Below are 20,959 nucleotides of genomic sequence, written 5' to 3' on the forward strand. Positions count from 1 at the left end.
GCTCCACAAGTCAGTGGGATGGATATCCCACAACAGATTGGTTGCGGGATGCGTTTTTGTCCGTAGAACTAGAGCCCATCGAACTTCATGGGGCAACGAGGCTGCAACCCCCTGCAAAATGTCTGGAGAGTAATAGAGTGAAAATTTGCTTCTGAGCTTGAACATTGGAGCGCAAAAGTTTGAATTTTCCTGTGGCTGTAAAGGAGTTCCTTGCCAGTTGCTACTTCCAGGTCTCTCTGTGGTGCAATCGGTTAGTGTCTTCAGCTGTTAACCTAAAGGTTGGTGGTTCAAGCCCACCCAGGGACGATTCATGTTTTCTTCTGTTATTACCCATCACAATTATAACTCATTTTATCTGGGTCAGAACCAATCGGGGAGCAGGAGAGGGGACGTGAAGGGACAAAACTGCTGGCTCCCTTCTTTTTGCGCTGGAAAGCCCGGACTCGGCTGCCTTCCAAAAGCAGCTCCTCCAGGAGGGGCCCCCCAAAGGGGGTTCCTGCTCCCTGCCCTTCCATTTTTGAGAACACCTTGTCACAACCACTACCACCCCTCCCTCCCATTTACCTGCATTTCTGGAGAAATAAGTGGAATTGTCAGCCCTGTGTATCTCCAGAAACGTTAATATGTATAAACGTAGAAAAGCATACAGCCGCTTTTGCGCTATACCGCAAATGCAAGCTAACAAAAATACAGGAAGGGACTACACTGCTCGAGGAGGGGGAACTCTCAAAGGGGAGTTCCTGCTCCCTGCCCTTCCATTTTCGTTTATTTTATTAGACGGAACACCAGAAAGCCTGGCTGCCTTCCAAAAGCAGCTCCTCGAGGAGGGCCCCCCAAAGGGGGGTTCCTGCTCCCTGCTTTTCTACCTTTATACATATTAAGAGCATCTGCCTCACGTGCAAACGGTCCCAAATTCAGTCTATGGCATCTCCAGGGTGGGCTTCAGTGCAGCGGGGCTGTTTGTCCACATTCCCTGCCCGATCCAAGAGCGGCTCCCTGCACCAGCCAGCCACACTTCAGTGAGACCAGCCAGGAAAAGGGGGGCTTTACACACAACCACAATTGCAGATCTCACCCAGAGCGGCTGCCCAGTTTGCAGGCTGGCTAAAAATAAACTTGGAATTTTGCATCTGCGCAGTAGTTGCAGAGCCCCCCCCAACACCCCACCATTGCGATGATTGGTTCAATTTTCCCGGGCTTCCCCCCCCCCATATTCACGCACATGCGCAAAAGTGCAGATATGTGATTGGCTGGAATGAAGAGAAGGGACACGGGGAAATGCCCAAGAACAGCCCATCAGCTGTAAAGTCCGCCATATTGCATCCTAGCTCCTGAAGGCACAGCGGATGATTCTCAATTTTAAAAGGCAAATCGCATTTTTTGCGGTATTGCCAGGAGCGGATTTAACCTGTAAAAAAGCGCAACAGCACGCGATGTCATATGGACGACCGAAAAATAATGAAAACACAAAGCGATTGTGTATCACATTTTGCAGTCGTCTGGATGAGCCCTAAGTGAAACTGCTACATTTAGCTTCCTCTGCAGTTAAAAATTGGAGATCTTCAATAAGATGGTCAACGTACACTTTGAATATCAACTTGGGAAGGACTGCATAATGGGGTATAGCAGAGTTTCTTTGATCTCCTGATAAAAACTGCATTTAATGACTCCACCTGTGTTATGAGATCAACATCTAATATTTACAGGAACGTTATTACATCTGCCCTCCCAAAGCTTTGTGGCTAAGGCATTATAAACACCTTTTACAGCCAAGGAAAATGTTTTCCTACATTTAGGAATAGATAGCCACTTCAAATAAAGCATCCCCTTATTAGTTTTAGGATATGGCAAACCCACTGACCGGGCAGGGGGTAGGGAGAGGAAGCTAACGTATAAGGAGTTCACATCCCCAGGTTCATCCTATATACTAGGGGAAGGAACGTAGCTCAATGGTGGAGCATTTGGCTTGCATGCAGAAGGTCCCAGGTTCAATCTCCAGATAGGACTGGGAGCGATTCCCTGCCTGCAATCATGGAGAGCCGCTGCCAGCCAGTGTAGACAATACCAAGCTAGATAGACTGATGATCTGACTTGATATAAGGCAGCTTCCTGTGTTCCTTACTAAGAGTGAACTCGTTCTCTGAGTGAGGATCCTTCTATAGACAAAACTGCACCATCCACACTCAAGGGCAGGGATTAGTTGGGGGGGGGGAATGCCAAGGTTTGCAGAAACACATGGGGATGTCTCAGTGAGGACCAAACATGCTCATAGAGCACAGAATATCAGCCAATTGTTGCAGGGAGAATGGAAAACCGGTGGGAGGGAGAAAGGAGTAGAGCATCCTGGAAAAGGGCATGTCTGGTGGCTGGAATCCTGAACATTTTGTTGCAGCTCCCACATGCGTGCTCCTAACTTTGCCATTCAGCTTTAAAGGGAGTCAAAGCATTTGTAATTTTGTGGGGCATCTCCTTCAGGTATGGTGGCCGTTCTCCCTCCTTTACATTACAGAAATATGTCCATCCCAAGTTCCATATCTCACATTTTAAGTGATGGTTCTATACAACAGTTGTGCACATGGTTCCCTGTCCCCCTGGACTGCTGTGCCCTTATGCAAACACTACCCCCATCCCCTGGGGTGATACAGCCTTTCTGGGCTTATCTATACTATTGTAACTGTCATGGCTTCCCCCACCCACCCTCTCAGGATTTCTGGGAATTGTAGTCTGGCAAGAGAACATTAGCTCTCTTTAGAGTGGCTTATTACATACAGTGAATAAAAACCAGATAGTCTCTGCCCACAGGCTTACAGTCTAAAAAACCCACGATACACAAGGGAAAAGAGGGAGGGAAGAGGAAAAAAGCAAACTCAGGCACCAATTCTTAAACAGTAGTTCTTATCATGACCAGCTGGCATAGAAACAGCTCAGGGGGAGGAGAGGTGCCTGATAGAGATGGAGATGGTCTTTTGGCAGAGCTGATGGGATGAGACCAGCTTCCCCTCTCTCCCATTGAGGCACCCTGATGGAACTTTACAGAACTACAGAAAGGGCATGACTGTTAAAACCAGCTTAAGTCAGTGGCAGGTGTACAACCCCTCTGTCTGAAAACTAAAAGAAAGAAGGGAGAAGATTTTTTAAATGCAGCATTTCAAAAACATGTACCTTGACAGTTCCTTTTTCCTCAATTTTTTCACCTTTGGCAAATTCATATGTCACATAGTAGTTGTAGGTGATCACTGGAGACTCGGGACCACTCTCTGGTTCCTCTGGGCTAACAGGATTGGGGACGCCTCTAATTTTGCCAATGACAACGACTATTTTAGTGTAGAACTTTAGGAGCTCTACAAGAGAGGGAGAGAAAACTTTAAACTATGTAGGAGCGGTGAGGGCGGTAAAAAAACAACATTTCGCCGCCACTATTCAGTCATCTCTCTCACGCCCACGGGAGCTTTTTAAAGTGGTTCGTGGCCTACTTCATCCAGGCCTACAAGATACGGCAGATACATCGGTAGCTCGATGTAATAAATTTGCTGAACACTTCCAGCATAAGATCTCATGCATTAAACTCCTATTTAATAGCAGTTAATCCTACTGAGGTGTCCGGAGCACAGTCTTGTCATGTTTTGTTGGATGAGTTTCAGTTGGTTCAGTTCGAGGACGTGGACAAGGTGCTTGGACAGGTTCGTGCGACCACTTCGGTACTGGATCCTTGCCCCTCTTGGCTAATTAAAACTAGCAAGGAAGGAACAGTTGGCTGGGCCAAGGAAGTGATTAATGCCTCTTTACGAGAGGGAGTGGTCCCTGGCTGTCTGAAAGAGGCGGCAGTGAGACCACTCCTGAAAAAACCTTCCTTGGACCCAGAGGATGTCAGCAGCTACAGACCAGTAGCCAATGTTCTGTTCCTGGGCAAGATCCTGGAACGTGTGGTTGCTGACCAGCTCCAGGCGCTATTGGATGAAACCGATTATCTAGATCCATTTCAATCGGGGTTCAGGCCTGGTTTTGGCACTGAGACTGCCTTGGTCGCCCTGTTTGATGACCTATGTCGGGAGAGAGACAGAGGGAGTGTAACTCTGTTGATTCTCCTTGACCTCTCAGCGGCTTTTGATACCATCGACCATGGTATCCTTCTGGAGAGGCTTGCGGAATTGGGAGTTGGAGGCACTGCTTGGCAGTGGTTCCGCTCCTACTTAGCGGGTCGTCTCCAGAAGATAGTGCTTGGGGAACATTGCTCGACACCGTGGGTTCTCCAATGTGGGGTCCCGCAGGGTTCGGTTCTGTCTCCCATGCTTTTTAACATTTATATGAAGCCGCTGGGGGCGGTCATCAGGAGTTTTGGAGTGCGTTGTCATCAGTATGCTGATGACACGCAGCTCTACTTCTCCTTTACATCTTCTTCAGGTGAGGCAGTCGACGTGCTGAACCGTTGCCTGGCTGCGACAATGGACTGGATGAGAACTAACAAACTGAGACTCAATCCTGACAAGACTGAGATGCTGTTGGTGGATGGTTTCTCTGATTGGATGGTGGATATATACCCTGTCCTGGATGGGGTTACACTCCCCCTAAAGGAACAGGCGCGTAGTCTGGGAGTCATCTTAGACTCTTCCCTCACACTTGAGGCTCATGTAGCCTCGGTGGCCCGGAATGCGTTCTACCAACTTCGGTTGGTAGCCCAGCTACGTCCCTATCTGAGTAAGGAGGACCTCTCATCAGTGGTACATGCTATGGTAACCTCGCGTCTGGACTACTGCAATGCGCTTTACGTAGGGCTACCTTTGAAGACGATTCGGAAGCTACAACTAGTGCAAAATGCGGCGGCCAGACTGCTAACAAGAACTAAGCGGTCTGAGCATATAACACCTGTGCTAGCCCGTTTGCACTGGCTTCCAATATGCTTCCGGGCCAGATTCAAAGTGTTGGTACTTACCTATAAAGCCTTATACGGCGCGGGACCACGATATCTGTCAGAACGCCTCTCCCGATATGAACCGGCCCGTACACTACGGTCTACTACGAAGGCCCTCCTCCGGGTTCCGACTCATAGGGAAGCCCGGAGAGTGGTGACAAGATCTAGGGCCTTCTCAGTGGTGGCCCCCGAACTATGGAATGGTCTCCCCGAGGAGGTGCGCCTGGCGCCGACACTATCATCTTTTCGGTGCCAGGTTAAAACCTTTCTCTTCTCTGAGGCATTTTAATTCCTGTTAATTCTAAATTATTATATTTTGATTTTAGACTGTACAGTTTTGTGTACAGTTTTGTGTTATTTTTATTGTATTTTTAATGTTCACCGCCCAGAGAGCTGTTGCTAGTCGGGCGGTATATAAGCTTAATTAATTAATTAATTAAATAAATAAAATAAATAAACTGCAACACCATGTTAATGTAGATCACAGGATGGACACTCACACACACACCATATCACCTGCATCTAACAGCTTAGCAAAGCAGGCTTGGCCTCTGCTGTGTCTGATGGAGTGAGGAGAAAAGACAAGTGAAATGAGGATCCTAATAATCTACAAGTAGGAGCTGCAACAAAACGTTGCAGTGCGGAGAGCGCTCGTTTGGGGTTCAGGGTTCCAGACAGCCATGCCCTCTTCCAGGATATTTCATTCCATACTCCCTGGATTTCCATTTTTTCACCTGACAGTCAGTATTCTGTATCCACTGACCATGTTCAGCCTTCATTGGGCTGTTTTGGGATTTCCCCCCAGTCCTTAGGGTTCCTTCTTCTGTCAAGCTTTTTTAAAATTTCTACAAACTTTGGGGTCCTCCCAGGCCTGCTGATGTGTTGTGCATTGATTATACTGTTTAGGCTATGTAAGGATCCACATTCAAAGAATGAGCTCACTGTTTGTACGTAGGATGTGGCGGGGTAGTATTTAGTCTAGATGAGCCCATGTGCAGCCGAATCAAATGATCTTTACATGGCTGAAATTAAAGTTACAATCCTCAACACACTCACACCAGTTACTCCTGAGTTGGCAGGCTTAGGAGGGTTGCACTGCACAGATGGAAAAAAACCCTGCATTGTGGCTAGCAAATAAAGCAGGAAAACGTCAGCTGGTGCTCTAGCCAACTGTTCTAAAATCAGCCTTCACCAACCTGGTGCTTTCTAGAGGTTTTGGACTACAACTCCCATCAGCCCCAGCCAGCACAACTGATGGGAGTTATAGTTCAAACCTCTGGAGGGCACCAGGTTGACAAAAGGCTGTTCTAAATGCAGGGTACTGTCTTGGCCTCCCCTTTTAACGTCCTCTAGCCTTGCTTCAGCATGAATGAATTCTTCTATTCTATTCTAGAGAAGGCCTAGAAGTCTAGACCACTAGGGGTCACCCAAGGGCCATGAGATATACTAACATGGTGTTTGGGAGGCGGGTGGGAATTTGAGTACTGATGCTCAACGGAAGAGAAGATGAGCTCTAGAGCCCCTCCAAGTGCCCTTTTTGTTGTGCATTCATTATGATTTGTGCTTATGTATTGAGGCAGCTATACACAATCCCACTAACAATACTGTTTGCACTTGCAAATGTTTCAGGGCAAACATACTGTTTTGTTTCCAATGAGTGCATGTCCCATATTGTCCTGCTGAAAACTTGTGAGGTCTCATAACAAAACTTTTCTGGGTCTTCCCCCCCCTCCTCCGGCTTTCGTTATTGTTTATTGCTGTTATTTCCACTTCTGTACCATATAAATATAAAAATATCTCTAAGCTGTGTACAGAAAACTAAAACAGACAATGTAAACTCCAACTGTTTCAAAAATACACAGTGTTACATATACAAATATATATATACTACAGCGCAGAGAGCCAGTGTGGTGTCGTGGTTAAGGTGTTGGACTATGACCTGGGAGACCAGGGTTCGAATCCCCACAGAGCCATGAAGCTCACTGGGTGACCCTGAGCCAGTCACTGCCTCTCAGCCTCATGAAACCCCTATTCATAGGGTTGCCATAAGTCGGAATTGACTTGAAGGTAGTACATACTATAGCGTATAGATAGATAGATAGATAGCACAAAAGTGTCCCACCAGAAGGGAATAAAGTGGTAACATTGGGGGAACAGCACAGAACAAATAAAGTGGGCTGATGGACAGTCCAGTATAAATACACCACTATTACTATGTCAATGACAGCATGCGGAATACATCCACATTAACACCCCAACAGATGTTGCTTCCCCATTAGGCTTCTAGGGGAGATGCCCCAAAGTCATAGCACTGGATTCAACACAGAAAACGAGGCCAGCCTCTCTGTGTCTTTTTAGCTCCCAGTTTCACATCAGACTAAAACACACACAAAAGACCTACGTTTCTCCCTAGGATGTGGCTGGGGGGGGGAACCTTCATTCCTATGGCAACACATCTGCTCTCCACCAAGCCTGCAGACATGTAAATCAGATCTATCGACTTAACAAACTGGCTTGGCCAGTACTGTGAGTTTCTCTGCCACAACTCCATCTATACAGATTCAAAATCACAGCCTGGAAAGGGACCCAGAGACATCATCCAGACCATCCTCCCCTAGTTCTATAACACTATCATTGTGTCAAGAACATGTTGCAGAATACACTTGCAATAAAACACCAGTCTGGAGGGGCCCTTCGTCAGGCAAGGGGCTGCATAAAGCGTGTGTGTGTGTGTGTGTGTGTGTGTATACAAATAAGAGTAGAAAAATAGGCAAGATGATGTAGCCAGTAGGTTATTTTGCAAGCTCAGTTCCAAGATGGAGATTGCTGTTTGAGTAAGGCCCTTGTAGTTGCTACAGATATCAGGTGACATACTGAGGATTCTGGGATAAAGAAGCAACGGCTGCTTCTCTCATTGCGTGAGAAAATGAAGTCTGCTTTCACAACATCTTGCCTGGTGAAGAGTTCTACAGAACACAAAACTTTGCCACATTTTCTTGGGTTGCTGGGACTAAAACACCCATGAGAGGCTACCTGTCAAGGATGCTGTAGTGACATCCTGCAGTGTAGATCCTGTAGTGAATAGGGGGTTGGACTAGATGATCCCCAGGGTTCCTTTCAGCTCCATAATTCCAATAACGCATTACTCCTGGAGACCAAGGAAGCCTCACCTGGATTGCTGGCGAGGTCTAAGAAGTTGTGCCTCTCATCAGGCGTAATGATTACGTCATCAAGCGTGCAGAGTCTTGGCAGGCTATCTATGGTGAACCCCCGATAGCCAGGAAGCAGAGCCAATGGGTTACCCTGCAGCACAAGGATCCGGAGCTGCTTCATCGTCAACAGCTTCGAAAGGAGGGTTAGCAAGTTGGTGAAATTGTTGTAGCTCAAGTCGAGAGAGACGAGGTTTGGCCTAAACGGGAATGAGCCAATGGGGAGGGAAAAAATCTTTAGTGAGAACTGATTAAAGCAGGGGCAGCTAACATGGTTGCTAAAGAATAAGCACTGGTCATGCTGGTGTGACTGATGGAGTCCAACATCTGGAGGGCACCACGTTGGCCAACGCTAGATGAAAGGCTGCTGAATTGAGCACACTCTTGGGACAACCCTCACAGTTGTCCTGGCTGAACTGAGATTGCCCTATAACTAGGAATGGCCAAATCTGTCAATTTGGGTTCATCTCAGTTTTTCATTTTAAATGAAATTCAGTTTAAATTCAGTTCTCCACATTTCCACGTTTGATTTTTTTGAAAAAAGGCCTCAACAGCAAATTTCTCCTAATACCTACATTTGTATGCAATTTTGCCTAATACGCACATTATTGCCAGGCAAGTTCCCCTAATGTAATGCATTTTTAATGCTTATTTCACCAACATATGCATTTTTGTGCAAATCTTACTGTAGTATATGGTTTTCTTTTTGACACATTATTTGGCTGGAGAATTGCATCATCATAGCAAAATTCAGAAAAGTGCGAAGTTCAAAGAATGACCAAGGTTTTATTTGTGGATTGTTTCAGAAAGGAAGAATTAGGACGGTTCACCTTTAAAAAATGCAAACTGCATCAAATTTCTCCCTCATGCCTTGTCACACCTGACTGTAACCAAGAATGTGGGGAACTGGTTGGAGAAGAGGAAAGGCTCATCCCCACCCCACCCCTCAAATGAGACTGAGCTTGGTGGCAGAAGGCAAGGGGTGGAGTAGGGGAACGATGGGTTTCCCACACTCTCAACCATAACCCAGGACGCATTCCTGCCTGCTGAAAAGCTTGCCATTACCAGTAGGTGCCTGTGAGATACAGTTCTTCGGACGAACCAAGCTGGCAATTGTGGCCTAGGCCTAGATGCTGGAGTTCAGGAGGAGGAGGCGCACACAGGTCCTTCAAACCATCCACTTCGTTGCCACAAAGTTCCAGCACCTGACAGAGGGGAAGAGAAGGGGAAAGAACCTTTTGGGGAAAATCCAGGATGAGAGTGCCTGAATCGTTCACATCATACAATTGAGCCCTACCAGAGGAAGTAGAACAGAGTAGAAACGTTAACTCCAGTCTCAAAACTAGAAGGAAAGTATTGTCTTACTCTATCACACATGTGCTAGATGGGAGGCTGCAATCTTATGTGCACTTTCTTGGGAGTAGGGATGTACAAATCTGTCCAGTTCAATCCATTTCTCATTCTTCCAGGGTTCTGTTCTCCACATTCCCACAGCAATTTGGGATTTTTATTTTAATCCTCATGAAAATTCATCTGCATTTTACTGCGGATTTCTCCTAATATGCACATTTTTGTATGCTATACACATTTTTGCAAGCGATTTCCCCTAATTTTATGCATTTTTGTATTTTGTTTTTACTAATATATGCATTTTTGTATGCATTACTTGGCAGGAGAACTACATTGCAAAATGCGGAGAAGGGCTAATTTTGAGGGATGGCTGGGTTTCGTTTCTGGCATTGTTGTGGACAGTGTGATTTTGGTTGGTTCGCCTTCTAATGTGAACGGAATCTCCCCCATCCCTACTGGGGAGTAAGCCCCATTGAAAACAGTGGGACTTACTTCTGGGTAAACTTGCATAAAGTTTGCACTGCAAGTCTTATTTCCAAAGGACATGTGAAAAAGATTCAGCTGTTATTTTTGTTTCCATTATGATTAATATCATTCCCCATTCACAGAATGCCAGCATGCCAGTATAAAATAATCACAGTTAAATGGTAGCCGTGCTGATATTGTCAGACATGTCCTTTCCTCACTCCCCCGGTAGTTCTTGGAGTTAAATTAAATCTAAAGGCACATGGAGCTATCAACATTTCATTTCATTTTCATTTCATTTTTAATTTGTATACCACCTTTCTACATTACTGTACTCAAGGTGGTTTATAACCACAGAAATGACAAAATATACAAAAAAATTCCACTGTCTTCATATAACTAAAAATAAACAATTGGCAAAATTCAAGGATCCATTTCACATGTTATCATAGTGACAAAATATCCTCATATGACAACAAAACAAAAATACCTTCATCACTCACAATAAATCATATACAAACTTATACCTGCATCCAATAATACAATTCAGCCACTTCTCACATATAAGATGACAGATGTCTAATACGGCACAGAACTACCACCTAATATATAAGTCAGTATACAGCAAATATAAAACAGATTCTACCTGATAGAAAATAGAGCTTCGGCTATGGGGCGGTATACAAATGTAAACAACAACAACAACAATAATACAGCATTAGTGTAGTGGAACCACATGCACCTCAGTCCAAAATATGAGATTGTCTCCTGATACTTCTCCTTTTTGAATTGTTACTTGACAGATTAAAGTTGTGGATCCATTTTCAAATTGAAAGACAGATACAACTGAAATTAATCCAAGTCTAAACAATGAACTATTTCTCACAGCTCTGACACAAAACCACCAGTATTAAATTAAACTCAAATGGTACTTAATACAGTTGGAGAAGCTCTAGGCTTTGAGCTAGAAGCGCCCTGTCTGTTTCACTTAACTGAGGGCCTGAAGAAAAAATGCACCCCAAGATTCAAGAAAATTTGTGTAACCCCATGTAGGATTATCTATTATGTAACTACCATACTGCACCCATGCCACTTTACTTCTCCCTATAAATCTCTTACAGAGGCATCACAAAGTGTGATTCTTTGAATTTTGCTGTTAGAATTCAAACATGTTAAAGCTAAACAGGCTCTGATCAGTGCCTGGATAGGAGATGACCTAAGAGCCAGCTGTATGTTGCCCTGAATTCCATAATGGAAGAAAGGTGGGATATAAATGTAAGAAAATAAAATGTAGATCTAATCCCACTGAGGAGTTTACTGCCACTGCTGGAGGCAGTACTGCCTCTAAACACCAGTTACTGGGAATCGCAGGTGGGGAGAGCACCGTTGTGTTCAGGTTCTGACTGTGGGCTTCCCAGAGGCATCTGGCTGGCCTCTGTGAGAACAGGACGCTGGACTCGATGGGCCCCCTTTGGTCCAGCTGTAGGGCTCTTCTGATGGTCTTATTCTGAGGACAAGATCATCCTGACAAGATTTTTTTTCACAAATACAAGAAAGAAAGAAAGAAAAACAGCCTCCGGAACAAATGCAAAACGAGAAAAGAAAGAAAGATGGAAGATTTAGGAAACAAATAACAACAACAACAATAAACAATAACCTGCCCTTCACCCAGGGTGGATCACAGCAATTTAAAATACAACATTAAAACAGTTTAAAACAAATCACAATCACAAATGTAGAGTTGTTCCTAAAAAGATACATCTCAGGTGTCAAAGAGGTGCATCTTCAGCATTTGCCAAAAACTATACAGCGATGGTGCCAGATGCACTTCTGTGGGGAGTTCCACAACTTAGGGGCTGCTCTACATGTTTTCACAAGAGCCCCCCAAATGCCCTGCTGGATCAGACCTAAGGCCTAGCTAGTCCAACATCCTGTTTCCCAAAGTGGCCAACCAGGTGCCTGGGGAGGCCTGCAAGCGGGACCTGAACGCAGCAGCCCTCCTCTGCTGATGCTCCCTGCCAACAACTATTAAATGTTACAAGTGGGGTCTTCAACAAAACATTGCGCAATGTCACATGCTTCTGTTCAGGCTCCCAACCACTATATCTCATCACCTTCCCCAATGGCCAGTCAGCAGTCTGTGGCCACTGGGATAGGTCAGTTCCCATTGGGCTGTTCTGGGGTTTCCCTCTCCCATTAGAGGTCCCCCTGCCAATTTTAATGTACTTCTGCAAATTGTGGGGTTCCCTCAAGTCTACTGATTCCTCCCCTCCCAGTGCATGGATTGTGGCATTTTGGCTATATAAGCATTGGCACTCACAGCCTGATCATCAGAAATAGAGGGAATGATAACTGCCTCTGAACATGAAGGGTCCAAACAGCCATCCCAACAGCTGCTGGCATACGTCTCTTCCTCCTCCTCCTCCATCAAGCCACCTATGCCATTGGCCATCAGCACATCTTGTGGCAACACATTCATGAATTGTGTCAATAAATATTCTGTTTTGTTTGTCCTGGCAGCCAACCAGTTTCATTGGGAGATCCCAGCATTAATACTGTGGGAGACAAAATTCCCTCTATTTACTTTCTCAACACCATGTATAGTTAATTTCATTTTTAAAAACTTAATTTTTATTTGCAAATTTAACAACAGAAAGAAAGAAAGAAAGAAAGAAAGAAAGAAAGAAAGAAAGAAAGAAAGAAAGAAAGAAATTAAAGTTACAAAAATTAAAAAAGAAAAAGAAATAATAAGATTATTTTTCTTTATTTTTATTTTTTACCTATAATATTTATTTTATTTTATTTCATGTATAATTACTTTAATGAACCTCTATCATATCTCCCCAGTTGTCTTCCACTCTCTCCTCCCCACCCCACCGCTCTTTACCTTTAGGGTTGGAGGAAGGTTGATGGAGTTGATTTTGCTAATGTGATTTGCACTCAAGATTAGCTCTTCCAGGTTGGGAAACTTTAACAAATCAGCATCAATTTCAGTCACCTGGGAAGAGGGTAAACACAAACAATGCTCATATTTGGGGAGTCAATGTGCACTCAAAGGTCATCCAGTCCATCCCCTTTGTTGCAACACAGGACTGCCCCCTGCAGACAGAGTTATACAATCCAGACTACACAGTAGGGTTGCCAGGTTCATGGCCTGAGACTGATCCTGTATCTTTAGGAGAAGAGAAAGTCAGCCAAATGCAGGTGTTCTTTCAACACTGTAATGAGAAAAACCACAAGGTGGAATTCTCCCTTCCCCCTGCACAACTTTTAAGGATACAGAAGACCTCTTGGAGGCCGGGCCTGTCCTATGCCTGATGTCATATATGAGGTCAAGTGCAGGGCAGGTGGGTGTGGCTTGGCCCAAATGGCTGCATGGGCCAATGGGGAGGCCTGCTGGGCATAATTAAGCCCATGGACCAGAGATTCCCCAAAGAGGCTTGCCCACTCACATTTTTGTTCACAATTCTGAGAGATTTGAAGTAGGAGAAGATGAAGCTGTCCTGAATGTCTCGTGGAGACTGCACAGCCAACTCCCTCAGCCGCTGGTCCTCAGGACTGCAGTCGGGGGCAAAGGCCCAAGGGGAGCCCAGGCTTCTCAGAAACTCCGTCAGGGATTCTGCAGTTTCTTCATCCGGTGGCCGGAGCCCATTGTGAGGCACAGCTCTGGTCCTTCCCAAGACAGGCCTGTGGAAAACTTTTGCCTTTCTTGGTGGGAAACGGGACTTATTCTGTGCAGGACAGGAGACAGGAAAGGGGGAATATTCAAGCTTCTGGTAGGGATAGGACAGCGCAGAGAAAATACCCGCAGGCTGAATGTTCTAGCTATCAGACTGCCCACCTGGAACAGCATCCCCTCACCAGATACACAAAACAAAAAGTACCCCCCCCCAAAAAAACATTTATAAATAGTGTGCTCTAACAGAATAATTGGTTTTAATGTAAGTTGCTTTGGGTCACTTTAGTTAAGAAAGCCACTAACACAAATACTAACCGAATAAGAAACCACATATACATTGCACACTTTTAATGATGAAACATTCAGAGCAATGTATGTGGATCTCACTGGAGCTTGAGTCTTTCTTTTTTTTTCAATTAATTTTTATTCAAATTTTCAAAACCAAAACAATACAAAAAGAAAAAACACAAATCCATAACTAATACAATAAAAAGAAAAAATATATATATAAAAAAAATTGACTTCCGGTTTGTCGTAGTTCAGCTATAAGTCTATAATATATAACGGACTTCCGGGAAGGGTGACTTAGCCTGTGCCTGCTTTTGAGACGGGCTCCTGCCTCAAAAGAAGCTTATTCAGATATATCAGTCAGTTTTTTCTTTTTTTTTTGACTGATTAAACTTCTCCCGGGTAGGGAGAAACGAAGAGATTAACCTCAAAGCCTATTTTTGTTGGGACGACCAGATCTCATTAATTTATGGGACGAGGTCCAGCCGACGAAGGTGGGACGGATTTTTAACAGCAAGCTCTATCTGTTAAAGCGAAAGTTCATCTTATCTTCTAAGAGAGAACGCACTAACAGGCAAGCACCCTTCTTTCTATATTTTTCTTTTACTTGACTTAAATTGTTGCTGTTTAAAAGAGATTTGCCAGATTGATCGGTTTTTGACATCTCACTGGGGAGCCGTAACTTCTCTCTGCTACGCACTAATTAATAGCTTATCTCTGTTTTTGTTGCAAAAAGCTGTCCTGGATTTGCATTCTAAAGATACACACAGAAGAGGGATTTCTATTCCAGATTTTTATTTTGAAAAATATTATACTGTTTTGAGACTACTCTCTTTTTGGTCTATTTTATTTTGACGAATCTGTTTCTTGACGATTGCCATTAATTGCTTCGATCCTGGGAACTGCATTTTGTTTACTTAACTATTGGAGAGATAAGGCTGTCTGCTCTGTTTATACTGTGATGTCACCAAGTTTGGAGTATTAACCCAATTGTTGCTGAAATAAGAAGTGGTTTTCCTATATTTTTCTTTTAAAATGGCAATTAAGAAAGTGGCTGAGAATCTGGAAATAACTATGTTTCAGAGAATAATGAATGAGATTGAGATAACGAAAATTGAATTGAGTAAAATGAAGCAGGAGATTAAAGATATAAGGGTCCCTGTGAGAGAGGTGACCCTGGAAGGGGTCCCTGTGAGAGAGGAGACCCCGGAGATTGGAATAGGGGTCCCTGTGAGAGAGGAGACCCTGGAGACTGGAATAGGGGTCCCTGTGAGAGAGGAGATCCCGGAGATTGGAACAAATGTGGAACAGGAACAAGATTTGGAGTCTATGGACTTTAGAAATAAAATCTATTGTTTGGAACTTAATGTTATCTCTGAAGAAATTAATGAAGATTCTAGAGATAAAATTATCAATGGCATGGATTATCTTCTGGACTGGAATGATGTGATGGAGCCCAATATAGAGAAAATCTATGGAATTAACTGCAGCCATGTGACAATGGAAAAACTTTTAAGAGATGACCCAGTGTATTTTGAAAAAAAGAACAGAGATATGATTTTACAGCAGTATTTCAGCAACTTATTCAGAATGGATGGCAAGAAAATATTTGGGATAGAGGTAATTCCCATCAGACTCTTATTATATGACTATGGCTTTGACAGCAAGATTATTATGGAATACTGATAATGGAAGATTGGATATTGAAATTACTGGACTTAACAAGACTACTGAAGATGGAAGATGGAAAATGGAACTAATAGAGATAATAGAACAATGGCTACTGAAATTACTGAACCTAACAGATTCTGATGTGATGGATTAATTGAAATGTTTATTTTGACTATGGTTATGACAATAAGATTATCATAATTAGTAATGAGATGGATTAATCGATATGCTTATCCGGAAAAAAAAAATTGATAGATATATTTCTTAAAGAATTGAAACCTCTCTTTGACTTTTTGTGGAAAGAATAAAGTAATGTTTATGAGATTTGATGATTAAGTAAGATAACTACTGGAGGAAAGTGATTTTATAATATGACTTAAGAGACAGGATTGCTATATATTATAGACTTATAACTGATTTGATCTTTGACAAATGGGAAGTCAATATTTTACTCTTTATTTTTTATTTTTTTTTTTTCTTTTCTTTTTTTCTTTTTGTTTAACTATTTTTGATTTTGTTTTTTGTCTTTGAATGTTTTATGATTTTGTCTTGTATGTTTTATGAAAATCTGAATAAAAATTATTGAAAAAAAAAAAAAAAAGTCTATAATATATAACAAGCCTGTATCTTATAGATTATAAAATCACCTTCCTCCAGCGGTTATCTTAATTGGTTTCAAATCTCATTAACATCATATCATTTTATTCTTCCACAAAAAGTCAAAGAGAAGTTTCCAATCCTTGAGATATATGTCCATCAATTTTTTTTCTAGATAAACATGTCAATTAATCCAACTCATCAAGTCTACTAAATCTAGTAATTTCAAATCGCTCTTCTTCCATTATCCGTATTGGTTCCATCTTCCATCTTCCATCTTTACGCACCCAATAATCTTGCTGTCATAGTCATATAATAAGAGTCTGATCGGAATTTCCTTTTTCACAGATATTTTCTTGCCATCAGTTCCGAACATATCACTGAAGTATTGTTGCAAAGCCGCATCTCTGTTCCTCTTTTTTATATGATACACTAGCATATCTCTTCAAGATTTTTCCATTGACACAAAACAGGGATTAATTCTGTTAGCTTTCTCCATTTCAAGTTCCATCAAATCCTTCCAGTCCAGGAATTTTTTTGAACCGATAATATCTTTATCTCCAATCTCTTCAATTCCTTCAGTGACAGCGCTGAGTTCCAAACCGTAATATTTGTCTCCAGAATCCATCACAGTCAGGAAATCCAAATCTTTTTCCATATCCATATTTAATCCAATCTCCATAGTTTGAACCTTGCCTTTAATTTCTCTTTCATCCTTTTTTGGTTTTCCAGATCCATCTTTATTCTCCTTTCTCATAGAATCCTGAATTTCTTTCAGCTACTGGAGCTTGAGTCTTTCAACAGAAAACGGACAGCAGCTCTTCCATTTCTGATGCACCACCCTGTAGTTTAAAAAAATATTTTAAATCCTTTTGCATTTGCAAACTTTCAGGTCAGGACTGCTTGGATTAAACATCTGGCTCCAGCCATCTTTCCTCTTGTACCTTTTTGCCACCATCTCATGTTTTATAACAAAACTAAGGAACAACAATTTAATGGCTAGAAACAAAAAGATCTATATACAGTTAGGGACTTATACATAGGCATGACTCCACTGACAGGTACTCAACTAGAAGAAAAACTAGGGACCTTACAGAGAGAGTTGCTGACAATTCACCAAGTAATACACTTTGCATCTAATCCTATAGTGTGGTCTCAGGCCATCAGACGACTCAAACCAATAGAACAGCTGCTTTAAACACTACATATACCTCCCAAAATTACTATCATGTATTTATAAAATTCTCTCTGATGTAATGACGGGCAATCTGAATTCTTTAAAATCACGACAGGAATCAGATTTGAATTGTACAACTGAACCAGCTGAATAGGACAAATTTTGGGAGAAATGGCCATTAAAGTCTATATCAGCAAAAATTAAAGAAAATAGCATAAAGATACTACATAGATGGCATTGCACACCTCTCAGATGTCATAAAATAAATGCAAAATCAAACCACAATGTTCGAGAGGTTGCCAGCAACTGGGATCTTATTTTCACATGTGGTGGACCTGTGTGAAGGCTCAACAATTCTGGAGTTTAATGATAGATTAAGTAAGTCTTATCACAGATCAGATGGTTCCTGTGATCCCAGGCTAACATTATTGTTTACTGATGATTTAAAGGATTTATTGTTTAAAGAATTATTAACCCTTTTTATGGTAGCTGCAAGACAGCTCTTAGCTCAACATTGGAAGACAGCTGCAAATCTGACACCGGAGGCATGCTATATGAGAAAATATGGACAGTTGCACTCATACAAAAATTCTCTAAGCAACTTAAGGCTCTAAAACATACATGAAACAAAGATGACTTTAAGGAAACGTGGTATATTCTATTTGTAAGCCGCCCTGAGTTCCAGGTTGGAAAAAGGGCAGGGTAAAAATAAAGTTTCAATTCAATTAAATACATTTTTATTCAACATATTAGATGCAAAATGTCTCATTCATTCATTGGCGATCACTCGTGGCCAAGTAAGATTGTCTTCCAGGGTAAGGTCTTTAACAGTGGGTCCGTAAGTGACTGTGCAGGCCAATTCTGGATCCACACAGCCTCCACAGTGAGGACATAGGTTTCTAGATGGAAGATGGTCACGATGAGGATTTGCTTAGCTCATTTGTCCCTTTTGCCCTGTACTCGTGCTTCTTCAAAGTCCATAACACCTTTCATAATGGCCGACCTCCAATTGGGACGCTCATGGGCCAAGGCTTCCCAGTTCTCGATGCTTATGTTACATTTTTTTAGATTAGCTTTGAGAACATCTTTAAACCTCTTTTACTGTCCACCGATATTCCATTTTCCATCCTTAAGTTGGGAGTAAAGTAGCTGCTTCGGAAGACAGTGATCAGGCATTCGAACAACATGGCTGGTCCAGCGAAGTTGTTGGAGGATCATTGTTTCAACACTGGTGGTCTTTGCTTCTTCCAATACGCTAACATTAGTCCGCCTATCTTCCCAAGTAATTTGCAGAATTTTCCGGAGGCAGCATTGGTGTAATCTCTCAAGAAGTTGGGAGTGGCGTTTATAGATGGTCCATGTTTCACAGGCGTACAGTAAGGTCAGTAGTACAATGACTTTGTAAATAAGCATTTTGGTCTCCCTATGAATATCCCGATCCTTGAACACTCTACGTTTTATTCGGGAGAATGCGGCACTTGCAGAGCTCAGACGATGCTGAATTTCAGCATCGATGTCAGCTTTTACAGAGAGATGGCTGCCAAGATAAGAAAAGTGATCGACATTCTCCAGCGTTGCACCATTAAGCTGGATTGATGGTGCTACAGAGGGATTGGTTCGCACTTGCTGATGAAGCACTTTGGTTTTTTTATGTTAAGCAAGAGGCCAAGCTTTTCATATGCTTCTGCAAAGACATTTAGGATAGTTTGAAGATCTTCCTCTGAATGTGCGGAGACTACATTATCATTGGCATACTGAAGTTCTATGACAGAGGTTGTAATTACCTTACTTTTTGCTTTCAGCCTACTGAGATTAAAAAGCTTTCCATCTGTTCGGTATGTGATTTCCACGCCAGTGGGAAGTTTCCCCTCAACAAGGTGTAGAATCATGGCGATGAAAACAGCAAATATGATTTTGAAATAGGTTTGTGTACAAATGATGAAAATACAATTGCGAAAATGTATAAACTCTTGCTGAAAATGGATATGGAAGAAGAACAAGTAAAAGAGTGTATGGTAAAGTGGGCAAAAAATTTTGGTTATAACATACAAATGGATCAATGGGAAAATATGTGGAAAAAAGGCTTGAGATTTACATTATGCTATAATCTTAAAGAAAATTTCTATAAAATGATGTATCGTTGGTACATGACTCCAGAAAAGTTGTCAAAAATGTATAGTAATGTTTCTAATGTTTGTTGGAAATGTAAACAACAAGAAGGATCATTTTATCATATGTGGTGGCTGTGTAAAAAGGCAAAATCATTTTGGGCACAGATAGGTAGGATGATGCAAAAAATTCTAAAGATAAATATTCAGTCAAAACCAGAATTTTTTTTATTGGGTTTTATGGATAAACAAATAGAAAAGAAATATGGAAGAATAATACATATGATTATGGCAGCAAGATTATTATATGCACAAAAGTGGAAAATGGAATCAACACCAACAACGGAAGAATGGCTATTGAAATTAATGGACTTAGTAGAGATGGATAAATTGACATGTTTACTTAGAGAAAAATCGACAGACACATTTCTTAAGGAATGGAAGCCTCTCTTAGACTTTTTGTTGAAAGATCAAAATAAAATGATGATATTGGGATTTGACGATTAACTAAGAAAGCCTATGGAGAAAAGTGATCCTGTATGTATATATTAAGGGACAGGTTTGATATATATTATATACTTATAGCTGATCTGCGACAAATCGGAAGTCAACTATTTTATTTTTTTTCTTTTGTTGTATTGTTATGTTTTTGTTGTTTGACTTTGTTTTGTTTGTCTTTTGAAAAATTTGAATAAAAATTATTTTAAAAAAAGAAAAGAAAACAGCAAATAAGGTCGGAGCAATGACACATCCCTGTTTGACGCCTGATCCCACTTTGAATGGATCACAAATTTATCAGGGCATCCAATTTTCAGAAGGATGGTCCAGAGAGCAGTTCGATTTATAGTATCAAAGGCCTTAGTCAGATCAATAAACGCCATATACAGAGGTCAGTTTTGCTCCCTGGATTTTTCTTGAAGCTGTCGTGCAGTGAAGATCATGTTCACTGGAAGGGCGGAAACCGTTTTGGGATTCAGTGGCTGACTCACCTCCTTTCACTCTGATTGGCTCCAAATCAGCAGGAAAGGACAAAGTAGTATGTTAGAAGACTCTTCTCAGTGGCTAACACACTCCTCTTTTGCACTGATTTGCTCATGGGATGCTGGAGTCATAGGGACCCTGCTAGAACCCTGCTCCTAAAAAAGAAAGGGCTCTAAAACACCATGAGTCCTTGGACAACTGCACTCCTGATCAGGGGTGTAGTCGTGCAGAGTCTCAGGGGATCTTAGACCCTTTGGGACGGGAGTAGGCTCTCAGCAGGATCCCCATGTCTCTAGCATCCCACAAGCCAATCAGCATGAAAGGGGAGTGTGTTAGCCACTGAGAAGAGTAATCTAACATGCTTCCTTGTCCTTTCCTGCTGATTTGGAGCCAATCAGAGTGAAAGGAGGTGAGTCAACCACCAATAAGACTCTTCTCAGTATCTAACACTCTCCTCCTTTCATACTTATTAGTTCCTAGGCATTATCGTGGATCTCATCCTCAACCCCACAGCAAAAAAACAAA

At 42.2% G+C, this 20,959-nt stretch overlaps 1 protein-coding gene across 2 annotated transcripts in view; it reads right to left on the minus strand.

Annotated features, from left to right (window-relative positions):
- LRRC43 (leucine rich repeat containing 43) overlaps positions 1-20,959 on the minus strand; it is a 37,792-nt gene that overhangs the window by 15,971 nt on the left and 862 nt on the right. For both annotated transcript variants that reach the window (XM_061602542.1, XM_061602541.1), the window contains exons 2-5: positions 13,386-13,664; positions 12,821-12,931; positions 9,184-9,323; positions 8,080-8,318 (exon numbers count right to left, since the gene is read on the minus strand). In XM_061602542.1, the coding sequence (XP_061458526.1) occupies positions 8,080-8,318; positions 9,184-9,323; positions 12,821-12,931; positions 13,386-13,664 (769 nt within the window). The remainder of the gene's footprint in view (positions 1-8,079; positions 8,319-9,183; positions 9,324-12,820; positions 12,932-13,385; positions 13,665-20,959) is intronic.

This window comes from Rhineura floridana, chromosome 19 (assembly GCF_030035675.1).
Source record: "Rhineura floridana isolate rRhiFlo1 chromosome 19, rRhiFlo1.hap2, whole genome shotgun sequence".
NCBI classification, from domain to species: domain Eukaryota; kingdom Metazoa; phylum Chordata; class Lepidosauria; order Squamata; family Rhineuridae; genus Rhineura; species Rhineura floridana.